Raw genomic sequence first — 21518 nt, forward strand, 5'->3', positions numbered from 1 at the left:
CGAGGGCGGCGATGTAGCAATATCGGGCCAGCGGTGTATGACGCATAGGAATTTTCAATCAACAGCTGGAAGGAATATCGATGCAGCAAAAGGGGAAGCGTTAATTGGTTGACACCCATGTATTATGCATGTATACCATATTGAGGATAACAAATAAGCTTGAAGAGCAACGAAGGACTACGCAGCGAGCGATGGAATGGAAATTGACATGCGTTACATTAGAGGGTGACAAGCCGAGGAGCGTCACCTCAGTCGAGTGCGACTTCCTCGTAATCTCATCTAGAATATCAGCTGATATTGTGAGGAAGTCGCACTAGGAGGACATTCAATGTATATAGTATCGATAAGCACCGGTCCATCAACAGGGTGAGTGCAAAGGGATGGTAAACGACGGCGGTAGAAAGTTAGATGGAGTCACTGCTGCGATGAGGGGAATTTGCAGGCGGCTGACGAGGAACAGGTGGCAATTGAGGATCGCTGGAAGAGGCGCCTTCGCTCTACACCAGATTCAAGATAAGATAATAAACTTCATATTCGTACGCGTTAGAGCTGCGCTGATTAACTCGCCTGACACTTTGGGGACAAATATAGGAAAGTGACGGTTATACCCCGATGGTGTGACAAATGAAACCTCCTAGCACGGTGATCTTGACAAGAGCATTTGAAGGAAAGAAAAAGAAGTATTAAGAAGTGACTTTCTCATCGAAAATCACCACCCGGAGAAAAAAAAGAATATTCCGGCAGAACCCATCTCGCGATGAACGTCTATACGGTAATGCGATGAGCACTGGAGCAGTGTAGCGAAGCACCGTATGACCATCGCCGAAAAGCGTCACGCATGAGGCGTGCACTACAGCCAGGCTCCTCACTCGCGCTTCCCTCTGGACACGCTGCGCCGCCTAGCGGCGCCGCCGCGAAGTCCGCGCGTATATGAATATACATTCAGACAAGATTGCCCGAATATGCATTACACGGGATCGACTCCGCCCATCACCGGATAAAATTTAAAGGATTTTTTGCCGTCGATGAGCGGCACATACCTGCAGTGACCCAAGCTGGCGTGAAGGACGTTCGTTGAAGATTTCACCTTATTCGATTGTACATACTATATCGCACATTTACTCGTGCATTAGCTGGCTAGCATGATTGACTGCACATGTAAACGCAAACCACCCAAGGAAACACGGACAGGACGAGCCCTCGTACATGTTGACTTGAGTGGCGTGTGCTTATGCGCAGTGAATCAATGCTAACGGGAAAACGCACCAACTACCTCACCAAGATGTCCTAGTCGGCTGGCTAAATTATGACCAGCGTTCAATATCTATGCAGGACCCGTAGATTTCGTGTGCAACATCAAACCGCATAACACACGTTTAAATGACGCCAGGAAAAGAAATACAGCTTGTGCGTTCCCTGAAATCGCTTTACTCCGGTTTTACTCCTATGGTTTTACTCCTATGGTCACATGCGGCAGAGCATACGAAAAAATATACGTTACGGTCATACAGTAGCTCTGATACAGAAAGAAAACAACGAATCGGTACTCAAACGATTAGTGCATATGTACGAGTAGGAAACGTAATTCTTGAGCTAAACAAAAATAATTTCACGTCGGAACCTTCATTGGAACACAAGAGTTCTTGCCGGGATGCACATGCCCGCTGACATGCTTTACAGTGAAAGCCCGTTAATTCGAACTTCAATAATTCGAATTTATGGATAATTCGAACTGTACGATTTGGTCCGGCCAAGCTCCACAGAAGTCTATGTATAAAAAAGTCCGTTAATTCGAACGCGAGAAGGTTCCCTCACGGATAATTCGAACTACGCTCGCCTGGCACACGGCCAGAGAAACGCGCTTACTGCCTACACACAAGGCTGTATTGCCTCCGAAACGGAGAGAATGGCGAGAGAAGGCAAAATCGGAAAAAAATCTAACCGACGCGGGGTCAGCCAGAAGGCAGCGGCGGCTGCCGCCTCTCCGTTCTACGTAACCTACGAGACTTCTTGCCCGTTTCGAATCTCGGAGGCTTTGGAAATCTTGTACAGCTGCTAATGATGTGTGGAGATGGCACGGCAAGCGCCAAAACACAGCTACTCAAGTACGTCGCAGCTGCGCTTGCAATCAAGAACCAACGAATCAGGGCCTTCGCCACCTTCACATGTTCAGCGTCTTTGCCTCGGCAGTCTTCATCAGTTGTGCACCTCTGTTTTCAGCTTAGGAGGTATCGGCCTTCGTGATTCATTGTGATGGTGTTAGGCCTCGGCTAACGTTCGTTTCGGTGGAGATCGGTGGTGTGTCACAGTCGGAACCAGAGTTTCGACTTGAAGGTGGCGTGTGCCCGCGGCACACGCCATCACTTTCTGACACGCCAAGTTTCTGACATGCCCTACTGCTTCCAAATCGCAGTCTACTGTTGCTCTGCTTCACTTTCGTTAGTTCGAACTTTCGTTAATTCGAACTGAAGCGGCTTCCCCTCGCGGTTCGAATTAACGAGCTTTTACTGTATATACTCTGCTGGTATTCTCTTAATACTGGTTTAATGTGTACAAAATTCCAGCGAGGGCCACTGCTTTCAACAGCCACAACTTGTCCTGCGGCGGGGCCACGAGGTCACGGTTTCGATTCCCGTGAACCGAGATCTCAGTCCCAGACATCCACCACGGCTATGTACCGAAGCAGCTTTACTGAGACGCCTATTCGACATCTACAACAGGCATAAATTAAGAAGCTTTGAGACATCTCTATGACATTCACCACAAATATATACCGAATTAGCACGTAAACATATCGATCCACAAAAGCAAGTGCCCGTGTGCTCCTCGAATTCGTGACGGTAAATTCACTGCCGAGGATAGTTTGCATACGCAGTGCCTGACAAATCGACTCTTATCCAACGCTCATTGAGAATACAGTATTGTGCCACTTGTGTAAGCCACATACGTTCCAGTGATAACGCAAGCTCGAACCATCCTAGCTTTTGCGATAGGCGCACACGTCATTTCTGAAAAGAACGTATCGACCAAGACGCTGCTCGATTCCTAGTCACTCGATAGAGCCAACGGTCGGTGCCTGACGAAGCCATCGGTCAGTGGACGTGTTGCTTGCTTCGCTCACTCCCGGCTCTGTCGCAAAAGCGATCGACTGTTTGCCAGCCGCGATGGTTTCGCAAAACCTTTTCGCTACCCTGCAGACGCCCGCAGCTAACCGCTCGAATTCGCGCATTCGATTGATCGCCGCTGTCGAGCCCGATTTCGGCACCCGTTCCCGGAAATCTGTTCGCTCGTTAATCATGTTTAAAAGAGAAACTGACTGTGAGGCATGACCCCTTCACGACGGTGTTTCCATTTTGCGCAGTTACTATAGATAAATAACATATACGTCGGATTGTATTAGCCAGCGTTTCATCTAGCCAGCGTGTCTAGAATTCAAGAAGCTTTAGAAATGTAAACGTAGACGTCTCAAGAACAGGGTGGAAGTATCCTACTGACAACAGAACCCCGAAGGCAGCATATCGCGACTGGTGGACGGTTTTGCATGCCCTGATGGCGCCGGATACTTGAATTAGCAACGTCCACCCCGGCTACTTTCGACCGAGATCAAATTTGTCGATCGCGATCGAGATCTTCTGCAGTTGGCGCAAAGAAGCGAATTGTGATCGTGACTTTCGATTCCGATAGAATTCGACCGCGATCGAAAGTGCCCAAGTGACTGACGTATTTTATGTCATCGTCTTTGGCCATCAGGCTGAAGACACGAAATTACTCATGTCTCATAACCTAAAATTCGAAGCAAATAGCACGCTTGTAAACCTAATCTGTGGATATAACCTATCTAAAGGCACAAAACAAATGGCGCGGTAAAGGACGCACGCGTGTTGAACACGTAAGCGGCCGGTGATATAGCTGCGAGTGACTCCGTGCTCTTGCTCGGGAGATGACGCCGAGAAAAACCGCGTTGCGCAACTCAAAACCGCGACGGTTTGTAGTCGAGGCATAGGGATGCTGGTGTCACGGCAATTACAAAATCTCGCACACAGATACATCCTAACGACAAGAAGACACGTAATTATCTAAGTAGTGTTACTCCTCGCCGACAATCAAGTAGTTGTGACGCGTCGCAGTCGAGAAGTGCTAGTACGCCACGAGTCGATAGTTCCTGGTGCACACATTTTACTACGGCACAGCGTCGCTTCCTTGAGCCGAACACGCCCATTTATATCTCGGCCGCACGAGGTGCGGATAGCGGTGCAAGACGCACTCTCGGGCACGCGCCGGAAAGTGCAAGGTGCAGCAAACAAACAAGCGGACATCTGCCTCAGCGTGGGAGAGCGTGGGATATAAAAGTCAAGAGGAAAAAAAACAGCCACTGCGTCGAAGGCGAGCCCATGAGCGGCTGCCGGCGCCTCACGGCCACGGCGGAAGTTTTCGTCGAGCACCCTTTCATTAACGGCACAGTATGAAACTATCGAGTACAATGCGTGCAGGGTGTGTTTCTTGAGGCCATGCACGTTATCTGTTGAGAGAACCAGGGGCGCTCGCGCAACGGGTGTTTGAAAACGCAGTGTCTGCTACTCACGAAGGTGTATCCGGATAGGAGAGATCCGCTTAGTCCCACGCACGGTCGACGACAGCAGCAGCGGCCCGCGAATGGGGACTGCTGCTGCAGCACTGCTCGGGAAGCGCGGTTCTTCTGATTTGGGTCACGTCGGACATTTCATTAAACAATGCGACCGCCTAAAAATCAATTCATTCGTTCATACGAATGGGCGGGGCGGGCTCGTATTATACATCCGAGCAAATGCCGGTGCGATCTGGCGCGCTTCCAGGGCACGCATTGCTTTCTGCCGCCCGGATGGTCGCGCAGAATACACACATATATGCGTATACGTCAGGCCGCGGTTTTTCCTGCGTAGGGCGAGCTTCGATGCGATCGATGTGAAGGGAGACCCGTGTCTGTTTACATGGCCATAGAACACGGGCCCGTTCGACCCGTCCGTGAGTTGCGTGTGGGAGGAGGAGGCCCCAACAAGTGTCAGCACCGCTCTAGGAATCGCCCGTACCCACCCCGGCAGCTACACGAATGCCGGCACGCCGATCGCTGCCGCCACTTGATGTGGCCGGAGCGGCACGCGCCAGCGCAGCTCAGTGCCGGCACCCAGCTCAGCGATCCGTGACAGTGCTTGCGGGCGGCTAACCCCGTGGCCCGTAAAGATTTACCACGCGCCGAACGAGCTGCGGTAGCAGTGCAATCCTACCTGTTGTGAGCGTAGCGAGTGCTGGCGGAGAGTTGCCAAGGAAACACGGTGCGGTCGCTTTGATGAGAATAATCAGGCGAAAGGGAAAACGCCAGCCGTCGCCGAACCTGATGAACGTCGCCTTCAGGTGACACCACTCGCCGCTGCGGGTCGTGGATCCAGCTCGCGCACACGTCGCTATAAAAACGGCCAGCGCGAGTAAATCAACCACTCGGCAAGAGAAAAGCCCACACAGTTCGACATGGCGGTTAGTGCGGCACGGGCCGAGGCAACTGTTTTGCCCGAATTTTCATCCGATTTTGGCTACTTTTCCTAGAGACCGGCAGGTGGCAGCACACGTTGCAAGAAAAAAATAAGAAAAGAAAAATGAAACCGAAACGAGGTCGTAAAATCTACTTCACAAAAAAACTTGAATTATTGCTTTGCCTGAATTACCATTCAAAAACCTTACAGTAGCAAAATTGTGTCAGTCCCTACAAGAACTTTCAAGACAATTTCGCAAACTTGTTCTATGCATGAAACGTGGACAGATGAAGTGAGTCATACGAATAGTTTCTCCATGGTAACTAGCAACATTTATTATGGCGCCGTTCACAGGTAGCCATCGGTGGCGGTCTGTTTTTTTCGTGTGACACGTCAAGCGACTGTTTTTCTTATCGCTTAAGCACCAGTACTTGTTAACGACGTATGTGAACGCCATGCCTTGACAGAGTTACTTTCATTGTTTGGTAGTAAAACACGCTAGAGACGAAAAGTCGTAGCAATGTCTCTTGTTGCGTATGCTGACAGCGATGACTCTGAAGACGATAGCAGTCAGGACGCCGTCTCCGACAAAATCATTGAGAACGTGCCCGATCCCGTTAGAGAAGTGAGCAGGGAGCTCGATGAAAGGATCGCCGAGAACGTGCGCGATCCTGTGACAGAAGCAGATGAAGAACTTGGTGAATATGGTGAAACCGCAGCACCTCAACAGCAACTTCCTGCTGTCACAAACGTTGAAGAACCTACAGCTTCACAGAAGCTGTTTTCTAGGTTACCGCCTCCTAAACAGAGCGCGTCAACACTGCACGATCCGTCGTTGCAAGACGTAGTCGTGAAACAAGCAAATAAGGCCACAAAATCGAAGCGAGCACAGATCCTCATACCTTCCTTGAACCAGGTACTTTCACCGTTTACGTTGTATAGAGTAGGAGTGTGCACTTTTCCGGCGCCCAAAGATGCAGACACCTCCTAAAAATTGAATTTGGAAGTGCTCCCTATGTGTGTCACCTTCGGCAAAGTTCTTACTGGTTTTTTTAGAAGTCGCGGGGCGCTGTTTTCGTTGCTGGGTGTACGTCGGACAGACTTTCTCGCGCCTGCAGCGCTCGTGCTGAGTCAGTCATGCCTGATTATACCGTTCTCGCGCCTTACGGCGCTCTACCTTCAAAATAACATCGCTGATTTTCCCGGGGGAGCAGTAGGGGCCGTCGTAAAGACTGGGCTTGCTCTCCTGGAGCGGCATGTTCGCTCCTACCAAGCTTTTCATATGTGCTCTTCGTGATTATTCAAAAGCATTTTTTAATAGTCCCATTTGAGTTACATAGGTGCCCTTCTGCAAAAACATGCGCAAACATCGGTACGCGGGAGCCGCGGAGCTAGCGAAACGGAAGCAAAGCAGGTACGTCCGACGTTTGGACACAAGGTTATTGTAACCTCAAGTGCTCTCCTGAGGCTTCACTACCTGCCCTCCTGGAGCATGTACTCGTAAAAACTTTATCTACGCGACGCGAAAAGCACCCAGCAACGAAAAAAGCACCCTGCGACATCTACAGCACTGGTCAGAACCTTGCCGCACCTCCTGTGTAACTTAGGTACATCTGTTATTTAACTACTACTCCATGGCTGTGCTTTTTTGAGGTTCTGTGGCAGTCGCAGAAGACACGACACTCTAGGCCTGTTAGACCTAGAAATGTGAGAATAGCTGTTGGTAGTTTCCAGTGGCGTAGCCAGAAATTTATTTCAGGGGTGTTCCTACACTGATAATTAACATTATATATATATATATATATATATATATATATATATATATATAATGTTAATTATCAGTGTACCAACGTAGCTGGTAATCCACCTTCTTGTGGCAAAAGCTTGTGGTAACGACTTTATTGGATCACTAATTGTCACTTAATAATGACAATCACAATGGCTTTGTTGTAGCTTTGGTATACACTGATCGGCATGCTTGCTAGTGCAGACACATTCTCTGCAAACACAGATAATTGCTAATTGCAGTGGTTCAGCCTGCCTGTTGAGGTGGCCAAATCAAGATGTGCCAAGCATCTCAACGTGTTGACTTGCCCGTGAGAAATTCATAAGGGTGTTCTGTGCCGCTTGTCGATGCGTGCATCTGTAGTGTAATAGTTTCAGTATTGGGCTTCTACACTTAGAGGTCCTGCGTTTGAATGCTGCCATCTGACAGTTTTCATAATGTTTATTTAATTATTTATTACACAGTACTTCACTGAAAATGGTGAGTTTACAAAGTCACAAAGCTGTTTGAAGCCAGAAGGACAAAGTTTAGGAAAATCCATGTACTTCCCATAATTCCCATGCTGGCTCAAGTGCCCTGATTGCAGCTCCTGTAGACACTAGCACCAGCGTTTCCTCTAGTAATTATTGTATGAAACTCTTTGGTATTGGTGATATAAGGAGCCAACAAACACTGACACCAAGGACAACATAGGGGAAATTACTTGTGCTTAATATATGAAATAAATGATAAATTAAGGGAAAGTGGATGAAAAAACAACTTGCTGCAGGTGGGGAACGATCCCACAACCTTCACATTACGCGTGTGATGCTCTACCAATTGAGCTACCACGCAGCCGTTTCCCCATCCGCTTTCTTGGGTATTTACGTTTCCTAGTAGAATCCTGGCAGTGTTAGCCAGCGCCACCACTCGCAAACCTTGGTGGGAGATGTGGAACATCCTTTCTTCCACAGGCGTCACAAGAACAGGATCTTTTTGGGTAGCGACAACCGGTCAATAAACCCACACATGCTACCTGATTGGGCCTTGGGTCATTTCTTAGCTTTCCCCTTGATACATCAGGCGTCAACACATGCCTTACTGGTTTGCTTTGCCTTCTCATAGAGGGCGTTGGAGTTTCGAGGAACAGACATTGAAAAATTTACGGGAGGGTAGACATATACAGCTTCGCTGTAAAGAACTAAAATTTCGATTATGAATTGATGCGTTGATATATGTTGATCACCTATTTCGTACTTGGGAAAACGAACAGCAGTAAAAGCTGGGTCAAACAAAAACAAGACAGCATACTTCATGCATCTTCTTGTTTTGCAGCCCAAACTTGTTGCACCCTAGGTAACAGTGGAGATGAGTGTTGTTTTCCAGCCGGATCTTCCAGTGAGTGGTTCAGCCACGGCTACATATGGAGACGGGCGGGCACTATTTTACAAGTCGCCTATCACTCAATCATGCTTTTGGCATTGTGGGCATGCTATTTTATTCTACATTTAAAAATATAGGAACGAATCTTCGCGCTAGAACTTCAATAGTATCATATGATGCAAACTTCACTCACTTTCGGTGACCTGCTGTCTGTCTCGTTTGAAGAGATGTTTGGAAGTAACTTGTAATCATGGTATTGTAGTCATCATGGGATGCGTATTGCTGTTTTATCACCCTCAAGAATTGATGAGGCAGACAGTCCAAAGCAGGGCTGCTTCCTGTTTAGAAGCCTTTGTGAAAATTATGGCATCTGTAGTTCACAGTAAAATAAAGGCTAGTAGCTCTGAGAAATTCGAAAGTGTCGTGTCTTCTGATACCCGGTTATTCTGAAAATTGCCGAGATGTTTACTTGGGATGGGCTCTTCGCAGCAAGCAGCATGTGTCGCGACAGGGTAGATGAGCGTCAGCTAGGTAGTTGACCATGGCAGTCTGGTGTAAAGCGATCAGGCAGTGCCGACATGCTCTCCCTATGTCCATAATTATCTACGAACTTCGTTCTTGATACCTTTTATGCACGTCCCCCACCCTTCCTCGTATTCATCACCCCAGTTCCCTTGTTAAAACTCTTTTCTGTCAGTCTTTGTCACACTCTTTAACGTTCACCACATTGGTAAATGGCACGGCGGCTCCTAACACTCCTATATTTCTGTTTCTATGTGTACTTTGAGGCCATTTACCTACCTGCCCTCCCACCTGTTTGTTGTGGACGTTTCTTTGCTTCCCTGGCCCAGCACCCCCATCCTTGATATACTTTGCTGTGAGCAGGTCAGCTTTCTGTAGGTCTTTATTTCTTGTCCCATTTTTTGCACTGTTTTCATTCTTATCAGCATGTACAAACTAGCCAAACAGCAAGATCTTCTTAAGTTTATTAACGCAATGTAAGTCAGAGACATGGAAAAGAAAAAAAATAAGGAAAGAAAAGGGTGGGGGAGGCTTGTTACGTGTTTCCCAGATAAGTAAGTCACAATATTTTCAGAATGCTTTCTTCTTCGCAGCGTTGTCAATGATTTGGTCATTTAGCAGAAATGAGAAGCTCTTTCACGACACAAGAGCCTGGTGAGGAGCAACAGTGCCCCCAAGTGTTATGCATGCGCTCGTCCCACCATTCTCTGTGCATGGCATTTTAGTGCTGATCCCTCCTTGACAGCAATAGCTAACACTATCCGGAATCAGGTATAGGTGTGCCATGAGTTGGGCTGCAATGTTCTGCTCTCTACAGGTGCTGAGTTGTGAGGATTGGTAGGTCAATCCCACCATTCGTAACCAGTTGTCAAGATTGGAGTCGGGCATGAATTAGATGGTAGCTGGCCCATGCCGTCGTCCAACTTATCCAAGCTGAGGACGTTGTTGAAGGGAAGGACTGCTTCTCGTCGAGAACGAGGAATATGGGTTTATTTACAGTATCTACATAAGGACGTTGCAGTTCATCAGTCTAGCATGACTGCGTAAGAAAGTACATCGAGCAGCTGCACAACAGCCGTTTATAAACACTCGGTCCTCCCTCGATCCCAAGGTGAGGGAAACGTTTGACCAGGCACCGTAGACAAGCTGCCTCTCTGCGGGAGGGACACACACACACTTCTGCACAGGTTCACGGTCCCCACCGACGTCAAACGGTCTTCGGAGAATTGTTAGCTTACGTCACAGTAGACACAGTAGACTTAGTGACGCCGTGTGGCTAGAGAGTTGTGGTGCTGTTCCAGGAAAAGTTGATGCCGCTGTCGCAACTGGCTGGCAAAACTTGTACGTCAGCGGGCCGTTCTTAACAGCAACACCTTTCTCCTACTTTTCTCTCCAAAAATGGCCCACTCCTTGTGCCTATTGGCACAGTGAGTGTGTTCCTAAACATAGCAGCCTTAAACATTGGATTCAAGGGAGGGGGATTCTACTGCTGAATCTTTTTTCATCGCCTTTATTTTCATGCCTCAAATATGCTTGCAAGCAGCAAGGCCACGATGCACATCTCCATCTATGGAGGATCGCATCACTGGTGTACTCTGTGTGCGCAACCGGTAACAGACATAATGCAGGGGCTGCTCGTTCTCCAGAGAATGGCAAGGTCATCATTCTTTCAACAAAGAAAAATGTGCAGCTTGAGACAGCGTTTTGCACGCTTGTTGATTTTCCCATCAATAGTGTTCCTCACTCTCCACTCCCGTAATTGCTGTGTGCCTGTCAAAGGCAGAAATGCCTGGGGAGAGCAGCGATGTGGATGAACTTGTGTATTTACTTCAAAAATGCCTCGACACCGTCCATGAATGGAGCTAGTGCCCCCGAAAATTTCTGGAAAGATACAATACTTGTCAGCTTGCACCTCTTTTTTTCCTCTTTGCCTGGGCTGCATCAGTGTGAATGCAACTGTTAGCAAACAAACCTGTTTCAGATACTGCAATAGTGATCAACTTATAAAAATAGTTGTACATAATCTATTGTTCATAGTCTTCAGCTAGATCACTGCTCAATTTCACACCTTTAAATGCTTTTGTGACTCACGAAATGGGCTCCCTTAACTGCCTCCTAGCCAGTCTGTCCCCTGCATGGGAGGCAAAATATCTGAATTCCCCTAATATTCACTATTGTAGATGCTGTAATTATTGTAAACAGGCCCTCTGTACTTTTTGTTTCCCCTCTGTGCTTTCTCTAATTCTGTTTCCTCATCATTGCACTATCTTGCCCCCTCCCATCCCAATTCTCGCCAATGTTCAGGTCTTGGCCATTGCCAGTGCAGCCAGGAAAATTCTTTCTTCCAATAAGTACAAATGTAGTCGCTTTTTCTCCATTCGGATGTGAGTTGATGTAGACACACCTTTCGGCAATTTGTTCATGGCACGACGGCGAAGTCGTTATTTTCATGTGAATGGGAGGGGGAATCACCCCCATGATGGCCCCTCACCATTTGGACTGCCACGAGCCCTCAACTTTCTTTCACATTCAAGCGTGCCCTTTTATACATGTAGCTCTTTCTGAGCCCACCTCCTGAAACTTTCTGTCCCCTGGGAAAGAAGGGGAAGGGTTCGTCAGAAAACTCGGGAGGGGGGATCATCAGGATCAGGAGGGTGTCATCTTCCTGTCTTGACGTTCTTTTACTCCTCTCAAGGAACACTAGGGAGTGTGTGCATAGGCATTTCTAAGTGATAAAAAAAATAATTCTGACATTAGCGAGCAGCTGTGCAAATTGTGGGTTATTGCACAATGCGGTCTAAGCTACAAAAGGTTGCCACCAAGTGGTTGAGTGGCCTTACCAGAGCTACTTGCCTCATAAAACTGATGTGAAAAAGAGCACATGGTCGCATCTGTGCTTCGCCAAGTGGTTTGATGTTGATTTCTCATTTTGCATGTTGTACTCTGTAGAACCCAATACCATTCTGCTTTGAATAATCTGGTTGAAATGTTGTGCAGTGTAGTTGGAACCATGAGAAGCTTTAAATAAAGTAATTTTGTTATACTGAGGGTTTTTGTGTAGACTATTTATGGTAGCATGCACCATGATCTTTCTTTTATTTTCCACGGCAGTGCGCAAAATTCAAAATATAGCAACTTCATTGCAACCAAAATTTACTGTGTGCACTGCTTCCATTTCTTTTTCTAACTGCTTTAGAGTTGACAAAATTTGCCATTAGTAACGTTTAAATGTGAGCTCGTAAACTTCCTTTCTTTACTTGTACTTTTTTGCAATGTGGGCTTGGTATATCAGTCACTGTATGTGTTTACAGTTTGACGATGAAGAAGAAGAAGAGGAAAACAAGAAAAAGAAGTTCCGACCTGCTCAGGTGATCCCTCATTTACTGCTGCATGCTTATTTTGCTGAAATGTGCATGGCAAGAAAACTTTGCATGGAAGTCTTGTGATGGAGTATGCCGGCTAATTTTACTGTTTTCACAGATTGGTTCTGGCCTCATAGGCATGCTGCCAGCACCAAAGCACGGTTCCATAACAACGAAGCAGCTTACGCCACAGGTGCTGGCAAGGCCACCTCCTCCGAAACCAGCGCCAAAACAGCCACTACCAAAGCCTCGGGCACCAGCAGTACCGCAGCCAACTACGTTATACCCGTGGGAGCAAGATGATGGCGATGACATAGATACCACTGAAGAAGCACCAAACTTCTTCACGTTCAGTGAACCGCCATTGCTGAAAGTGAACCTTGACTCTGATCTGCATGCCGCTGCCAGCGTGCCACCTGCTGCCTCGGCTGGGCCCGTGACTGCTTCTCCACAAAGCAAATCGTCTGAGCCAGAGCCACAGCCAAGCTTCAATGTTGAGCCTGGCCCTGAAGTGCAGCCACCTTTACCAAGCCGCAAGGGAAAGATTGTCTACGCAGAACCTGAAGAGCCAGGGACATCTGTCTATGACGTTGAGCTCGACGATGGAGCTGTGAGTTTTAGGCTTTCCTTTTTTCTTAATGAGTTGGAATGCATGTGCACAGTAATTTGCACTGTACTCCTGTGATAGTGGCTCAGTGGCTATGGCGTTCTGCTGCTGAGCTTGAGGTTGCAGTTTCGAATTCTGGCTGCAGCGGCTGCATTACCAAAGTGAGCGGAATGCAGTGCTTATGTACCATGTGCTGAGCACCTTTATGTTGAATTCCAATGGCGGAGTCGAAGCAGCCGACGAACTCCGCGAGCGAGCACTTGACTCTGGCGCAGAGCAACACCTCCAGATCCACAAGTGGAACACAACCTGCGCCGCTGGAGCAAGGTGAAAGCGGAAGTTCTATCATCGAGCTACCCAGGATACCTTGCGTGTTGTCATTTCCTTCTGCTGTTTGCTCCCAGCACCGCCGCACCGGTCACTTGTCTCTTCAGCACTGTTCACGTGTTGTTTTTTTAAAAGTGCGTAATGGATATCTTGCCAAGCATGCAGCAGCTTTTGCTTCCTCGCGAGTCGTGACCGGTGGCGCCTCCCAGCAGACAGATGTGGTAAAGAAAATACGTCACGCAGAGTTCCGGTCCACTCCGCCGATTTTGGCGGAGCACCTTTTTCTGCTCCACGGAATGATTCCCGCTCTGAATCCACTCCGACTCTCTCATTGGAACACCTTACTCCCGCCCTCACTCTGCCATTGGAACAAACTTGCTCCGAAACGAGCAGAACAACTTGTTCCGACTCCGCCATTGGAATTCAACATTAAATAAGCTCCATGTCTTCAAACTGGCTCCAGAGCGCTCCACTAAAGCATCTCTCACTACCCAGTGTGCAGTTTTAGTAATAATGATAATAATTATTATTAAATAGCGAGTCTGTGCAGGAAGGTGATAGCCCGCACACAAGGGAGCCTGCCAGCTCGCCTCCACAGTAAGAGATGAAAATGTGTACAAAGATGAATGCACAAACACGTGGCACAGATAAATCAAGGAAGCACGAGTGACCACCCTGAAGAAGGGGGGTCCACCTATTAGGGAGGGGCTGTAGGTTTAAGCCCATAATTTAATTAATTTGTGCCAGAGTGTCAAAATGAAAAATACACTAGTTCGGGTTTGGGTTCAGCTCACAATTTCATCCTGGATCAGTTCCAGTTGGGAGAATTACAATTTTACAATGGCTCGTGAACCGGTTTTCAACGTTGAGCCGGTTCACAAACCAGTTCAGCACACGAAACCGTGTCTTGTCTTATGGCAACAAATGCACAGCGCTATCGACTTGTCCGCATGGTGCATGCACAAGAGTTGTCAGGAGGTGGAAGAAATGAGCTCTGTGGCATATGGGATACAGAAATTAATGCTTTTACATATATATCAATGGAGTTTAATGTTGTTCCGTTACAGCAGCCATACACATAAAAACGGTCATCCTATGCAGTGTCGTCGCACGAGTATATGGCGCGTCAACGTGTCCATCCCTGCGCTTCCTCTATTTCACGATTCCTTTTATTGTCATCCATATTTAGTACAGGCAAAACAGTAGAAATTTACTGGGATGTTTGAACCGTAAAATTTATAGATGCAGTAGCTTAGATCTAGGCATTGAGATACCAACAATGCGAATAGCAGTTGCGCAGTTCAGTGCTGGGTCCTTTTTCCACTTGTTCAGAGCACGATGCGCACGGTTTAAATAAACTTTTGGTGTTACTGCCATCGCTGTGATTTCAGTGATGGCTTTTTTGCAACACATGTTGATGATTGTATTGTTAGGATACGGAGAAATTTTAATGTAACTTATCAAACACAGCTAAATAGTGAGCTTGCCCATGTCTGCATATGGTAGGGCTTAGCTTCCATGTCTTGGCAGCAGCAAAGTCATTAATTTTTGTTTTGCTTCAAGTAATTACTACTGGACTGCAGTTAAGCAAACTGTGGCATATGATACAGTGGCAGGATCACATTGGTTTACATAAATTTCAACTCCAAACTTTTAGTCTGTAAGCAAGGGAAGGAGTCAGCAAGTGTTACTTTGCTCAATTTTCTACTCTTACATTAAAAGATAAACGCAGGGGAGAAAATTGATGCTTCTGAATCATGAGCAAGAACAGTTTGTACTAACAAACACTGCAACAATATTTCTTGCACAATTGCATATGACACCGTGTGTGTGTTGCACTGACTATGCTGCTAAAGTTGTCCAAATCAAGCACATTGTGCCTCTGGATTGATTTATAAAAATTGAAGAGTGCTGTACTCTGCTTGGAGGGGCTAAATGTGAATTGAACCACAAAACACAAGAAAATCACATTTCCTGTTGCATTTGCAGCTGACACCGAGAAGGTGACGGCATTGATTAGCGACTTATTGTTACAAGAAGCCATGCTGATTAACGTGTTTGTTTCCCTATTTTCCCTTCTTGAGGACACCATCTTTCTTGCTTTCCATGTGCCCTGGCGTGTGCATTTTATGGTTTACTTAGTATAGTAGCGAGCTGGTTTAATGACCGAATTAAGAGTTTCAACAGAAACAGTGATTCTGTGGTACCCTTGAAAGAATGTTTCGGCAGTGAAACTTAACTGGCATGGCCAAGCTCAGAAGTGCAAGCGTCTCTGCCTAGGTGGCTGTGCAGCTACCGGCAAGCACCTTTACACACACACCTTACTGGCGCAAACACCCATTCTCACACATAATGCAACTTGTGAGTCATAATGACTTGCTCATAGGGTGCGCTGAATGAAAAAGTCATCATTTCGAATAATTACTTATCTATTGAGCACCAGCTTGCACACTATATGCTTCAATCATCTCATGTCGAACCATTTACCATTAATATCTTTTTCGGTTCAGGTTCAGTTTGGGTTCAGGCATGTTCTAAGAATATTGGTTTGGATTTGGGTCAGGCTAAAATTATGGAAAAAGGCGTAGGGTATATGAGCTAACAGTTTTTAAGCAGGATTCCTAATTCTTGTGCCTGATGGCACAATGGCAAGCGTTTGTCGTTTTCTTAACTGATTGAGTGCCAACACTCTCCTTACCCTGCTGCAGTTGGTGAGACTGCGTGGCAAGCGTCAAGAGGAGATCAACATCATTGACGTGTGTGCGGACAGCCAAGTTGACAAGACCCAGATCCTCCTTCGTGGCCTCACCGAACAGTCCACATACTCGAGTCATAGCAACACTAGCGACTTCAACACAAGCCAACAGCATCGTCGCAAGCACCAGATCACCTACTTGGCACAGCAAGTGAGTACTCCTCTTGCAGGAAGCTGTCAGCAACTCAAGTCTGTGATGCAATGCGATAGCTAAGCACGTGCGGTGCTCAAAAAGTATATGCAGTGGAAACTTCAAGCAAGCAGTTGATGTATGCAGTGTAGCTCCCATTACTGCCAATTTCAGGTGGACGTGCACCATTGTTTATAAACGAAGTAAGCTGTGGGCTTCTGACAGTGTGTTAGGTTGTATGCTAAAGCTATTTTTTTTGTGTGTGTGTCATTGAGAGCAGTGGTCATGGCTCAGGCTATGCTTTGTGCAATTGTGGCCATAGCACGCAGTGAAATTGTCCACATGCCGATTGTTGGATCGGAAGCCTATCCACGATTCCTCTACACAAAATTCTAATTGTTCAGGCTCATGTTTCACAGTGGTAGCATCTGGCAGTGTGTTTTGTCTTTTATACAGTGACTGAGCCTTGTTTCATCCATGATTAATCCAGTTGAGTGCCATCTGTGGTAGTGGCAAAGCAAAGGATGTATATTTACTAGCTGGAAGGAATGGCGGCATCATCTGCCAGAATGAGAAACGGTTAAGCTCTCTATGGGAAGGTAGTGTCACCATTTTTTTTTCTGAGACAATTATGTTTTTCTTTAATTTGTTGTTGCTGCTGCAGAAGAATTATGCTTTTAATTCAATCTGGATGAAACAAGGAATTGTGACTACCAACAATGGTATTAGGCTATTAACCCCCTTCCCTGTCTTACTTCTTCTACAATTCTGACAAAAAACAAATGTTTTCTTTTGGAATTTTAAACGGCCATAAAGCAGTAGAAATATAATTTACTGAGGAGTATTGTAGCCAAACTCTGATGCGTGCATGTCGTCCATACATGTATGTTTTACCAATACAAACAGCTTCTACCATGATGCTTGCTGCAGTATGGCGAAACTGCATGTCATTACCACTGGAACTGTAATGGAACAAACCCATAGCTTTATGTTTTTCCATTCTTCCACAATGTATGTGCTTCACACCCATTCGCTTCATCAGCGAGGAGCAACGCAACACAGCCACGCTTAACATTTCTCGGCTGTGTTCAGATAAGGACAGGGGTCCCGAATATTTTTAGTTTTCAGCGAAAGTTTTATATGATGTGGAAAAATGTCTTTGTATAAAGGAATCGACATTTGTTTTGTGAAAAATAGCACAGATTTCCTGAAAAAAATTCGTATTTTACTAAAGGTGGAAAAGAGCGTTTTAATGACGCATATTTTACAAATTCGATGCCTATCACCCAATTATCAATTATCACCCTATTAACACAATGTACCCTGGCAAATTTTTTTACGTACATCTACACCACTAGTACTATTGACCCATGGTAAATAAAATTTGACACGCACAGTATGTTATTGAAAAATTTCAAAACTTTGGTTTTTCAACGACTGCCTCTGACTGACCCCAAACAATGTTTTTTTTTTGGCCACTATAGCTAAGGTGATGAAGCTGAAAATATTTATTACAGACTTTCACAAAGTTTCTCGCAAGCTAATAAAGAAAGTATGCCACTACAACACGTATTTATTTCGTTATAAAATCTGAAAATGCCCAAATTGCAAAAATAACAAAAATTGCTACGTTTTAGAGATGTATTAAATGAAGTAATAATCATCGCTGATTTTTATGAAAGTTTTATAGAATACCCACCTAGGACTGGTAAATCTAGTACTGCAAAAACATGTTGCATTATTTTGTTCTAGATGAGAAAATTGAGCCTATTTTAAGACCCATGTATGGTCATCCCAAGGATGTGTATCGTTCTAATAACAAAATGAAAATCACACTCATATTGAATTCTGAATTCATTCTTTTTGTTGTAGTAAAAAAAAAAGTGGCTCAGATTGTGTCCTTCTTGCCTCATTTTAGCTATGAAATGAGTTGAGCTTGAGTTTTCAGGGCTCCCACATTCGTATTCCTACTAAGGTATGTTGAGGTAGCAAGCATGCAAGAGCGCATACGGCAAGTTTTTAAAGACTAGTCGGGAGAACCTACTTCTGGTATTGACCTCTAATTATATCTGCTATCAGAAATGCTCCCCGTGTACATGAACGACCCACCAGCATAGTGGGAGAGCGAGATGACGCCACTGCAGCAGATGAGCCAGCTGGGTATGTTCAGATGAGGACAGTCACAAGACGAGTCCCAAATGTATTTCATTCTCACTTAAATTTTTATATTAGGCATAGCAATCCTTTCACGCTGCGGAACTGCGACTACATTTCCAGCATACCTTTTTTTTTTTCACGCAGAGGAAATTGCAACTGAGACAAGGTTCAGTAATATTGTTATCGAATTGCAAAATGTTGCAAGCTTTAAAAGGATGTGGTATAGAGAACACAGTTTCCTACCCTGCGCCTCAGAAATGCTGTGGCCAGCATCTTGTGAAACCTAGCTTGGGCTGAATTATGCATTATCTTTATCCTTTGTTCATGTGCCATTGTTTCAGCATAGCACATTGTGTTTGACAGAGGGGAGAGAGATAGGAATGTAGGAAGGCAGGGATGTTAACCAGTCAAGGGTCTGGTTGGCTACCCTATGCAGAGGGAAGGGAGAAGGGGAAGAGAGAGAAGGTGTAGAGACGTGTACGGAGAGTACTTGAGTTAAAGCCACTTGCGCAAACCAGAAGTTCTGAGAAAGCACAAAAGTGCCTTCACTGCCTTCTGAGCTGATGATTGTTGCGGACGGTGCTCTAGTACTGTCTGTTCACTCAGAGAAAATTGACAGAGGAACACTGTGTATGGTAAATGATAACCTCTATTCTGCATTCTCTTTCACTGTGAAAATCAGGCAGCAGGTGGCTGGGACACCATATTTATATACTTAATATCTATCTGTATATGTGTATACATGCATACACATAGACACACACACGCCCGGGACAAGCTGCCAATGCTGCAAGCGTGACTGGATTGTACGTATAATGGCTGTTACAGTAAGATTAGTCCATGTGGGAATGTGGGGTCTATCGAGTTGAAGTGCAGTACTCTCACCTACCCACACTCATCTGCGTGAGTGACCAAACAGCAGTACCACCTGTAACAATAATTTCGTGTACCATGTATCATGATGGATGTTTCATGAAGCTCATTTTCTTCTTTCATATTCCCTCAGGCCAAGGCACGAGAACAGGAGTTGAAAAACACTTGGGCACAAAACCGTATGACTAAGCGCCAGACTCAAGCAAAGTACGGATTTTGATGTTTCGCATCTGTGCTTTAATAAATGCTGTGTTGCATTTTCTTCGGTCTTGTTTTTAAGTGCTTATGCTCGTAGTTTCCACGTTTCAGTTTCAGAGATTTTCGTCTGGATGTTGTACTACGTCAACACTGAATTGAGTGCCATCTGAAATTCCACCGCGCACTGAAATGTACAAAAAGGCCCTTGACATGACTTTCATCAGAGTTGAAGTAACTTCCTTCGAGGCCTTCTGTTTCGTCGTTGAATTCTGAGCATGGAGGAATAGGGGCAGGCGTAGGGGCAAACAAAATGGCTTAGGGGCAGGCCTGGGATGACACATGGATTGGCCACTATACACAGCCGATCATTTTTGTTGCTTCCTTGCATAACTATGCTACCTTATTCATCTTCTTTGTAAACATGCTCTTTGGCATGCCTTGATTTTTCAGTACTAGAAGAATGGCCAATGACAGCATTTCATCTCCCTTGATTCACCAAAACATACCCTGACGAGTGTTAGGCGACAAAAAATGCCCCAAAAGACGAAAAAACAAGAACTGAAGCATATGAAAAGGTGGGCAATAGCTCCAGACTGTTTACAGAGGAACCTTGTTGATACGATCCCGTTATGCGAAATTTCCCAGAGAATCCAAAAAACAACCTAATACAGATATGCTTCTTCTTTACTGATGCATACTTTCCTGAAAAACACAATCTTTTGGCACCAAAATTCAGTACATCACCAAAATGCAATCGTATGATATGCTTTCTGGTCGCTAGATACTGTGTAAACAAGAAATGGCACGAAGCACGGATGATTGAGAACAGTAGCCACCTGCCAAAGCAGCTTCCCCACAATACTCACCTGCCCACCTCACGTGATAATTCTGGCGGGCACTCAGTTTCCTATTCTGGTATCAGCAAATCTCCTCCCGAGTTGTCACACACCGCATCTACAGCTAACGTCTGTCAATTTTTTTCACTTCAGATCGTATGTTTTCCGGTTAGTAGGTTTTTTTCTCACACTTTTTTACAATACGTACGAACAAGGTTGAACAATGCTTATTCATTATGCGTTTTAGCGTGAAATAATTGCTATTACATTAGAATGCCCGGAAATTGAAACAGTGGCATGGATGTATGTTTTCCAATAAATCAAATAATACAAATTTGATTCGTGAATCAAATTATTTGAAGGTTCACTATTTGATACAATTCACTGATATACGAGTATTGGCACACCCCTAGTGAAGATACATCATTTACGCGGTGCAGAAGCTCTGAACTGCGCCGACAATCTCGGAAATCATGCTCACTTGGGTGATATTGCCCTTGGGGAGTCAGAAGGCAACTTCCTTCAAGTACTACCAAGAGAGCAATAAGACAACTTGAAGTACTGCCTAGAGAGCAATGAGAAAAGGCTGCAGCGTCCGAGAGCTGTGAGGTGGGAAAATCTAATTGGCCTAACTGCATCTTCTCAGTACATCCAAATGCAATGCAATCCACCTTTTTCATGTTCCTGCGCTGCCCTCTGCCGCACACCACTGGAAACGTTTTGGAAGGGTGCCGGGGCTTTCACCAGTTGATATGTGTACATGTGCCTATGTTGAGTGTGTGTGAGTAATGGCTTCTCAGGGCTGCATGTCATTTCTGGAAGTCAAGTAGCACTCACTGACTACTGGGTAAGCAGGCCTCAGTGCGCTCTTGTGCTAGCGGTGCGGCCAATAAAGGCACGTCCACCTATGTGGCTGCTCACAGTCTGCTCTTGCATCTCACTTTTTGTCAGATTTGCCAAAGCGGTGCATTTGTTTACATCGACATCTACAGCCACAAGTTGTTGTTAGCTTCGGATATTGTGGAAACGATGCATTGCTGATATAAAATAATGTCAAAATGTAGCAAAACATACATATCTGTGCATATGAGCTGCATTG

The 21518-nt window shown here is 45.7% G+C and overlaps 2 protein-coding genes and 1 non-coding gene across 4 annotated transcripts in view; 1 reads left to right on the forward strand and 2 right to left on the reverse strand.

The window, feature by feature from the left end:
* The window catches only part of ATP8B (ATPase phospholipid transporting 8B), a 174988-nt gene extending 169424 nt beyond the window's left edge, over positions 1-5564 (reverse strand). The window contains exon 1 of one of the 2 annotated variants that reach the window (XM_065452444.2): positions 5262-5564. The gene's annotated coding sequence lies outside the window, so the exon portion shown is untranslated. Of the gene's footprint in view, positions 1-4582; positions 5163-5261 lie in introns of those variants that run through there. The other variant, XM_065452445.2, reaches the window with a different exon arrangement.
* A 252-nt stretch (positions 5565-5816) lies between these two features.
* On the forward strand, positions 5817-19647 carry LOC135918766 (proline-rich protein PRCC). The gene is made up of 5 exons (XM_065452452.2): positions 5817-6420; positions 12486-12542; positions 12655-13146; positions 16179-16376; positions 19519-19647. Exons 1-5 carry the CDS (start codon positions 6025-6027, stop codon positions 19603-19605), a joined length of 1230 nt encoding a protein of 409 aa, XP_065308524.1. The 5' UTR covers positions 5817-6024; the 3' UTR covers positions 19606-19647.
* On the reverse strand, positions 8052-8126 carry TRNAT-CGU (transfer RNA threonine (anticodon CGU)). The gene has a single exon. It is a non-coding gene; the product is annotated as a tRNA-Thr (tRNA).
* Positions 19648-21518: the final 1871 nt, after the last annotated feature.

The sequence above is a fragment of the Dermacentor albipictus genome, chromosome 1, assembly GCF_038994185.2.
Source record: "Dermacentor albipictus isolate Rhodes 1998 colony chromosome 1, USDA_Dalb.pri_finalv2, whole genome shotgun sequence".
Classification (NCBI taxonomy): domain Eukaryota; kingdom Metazoa; phylum Arthropoda; class Arachnida; order Ixodida; family Ixodidae; genus Dermacentor; species Dermacentor albipictus.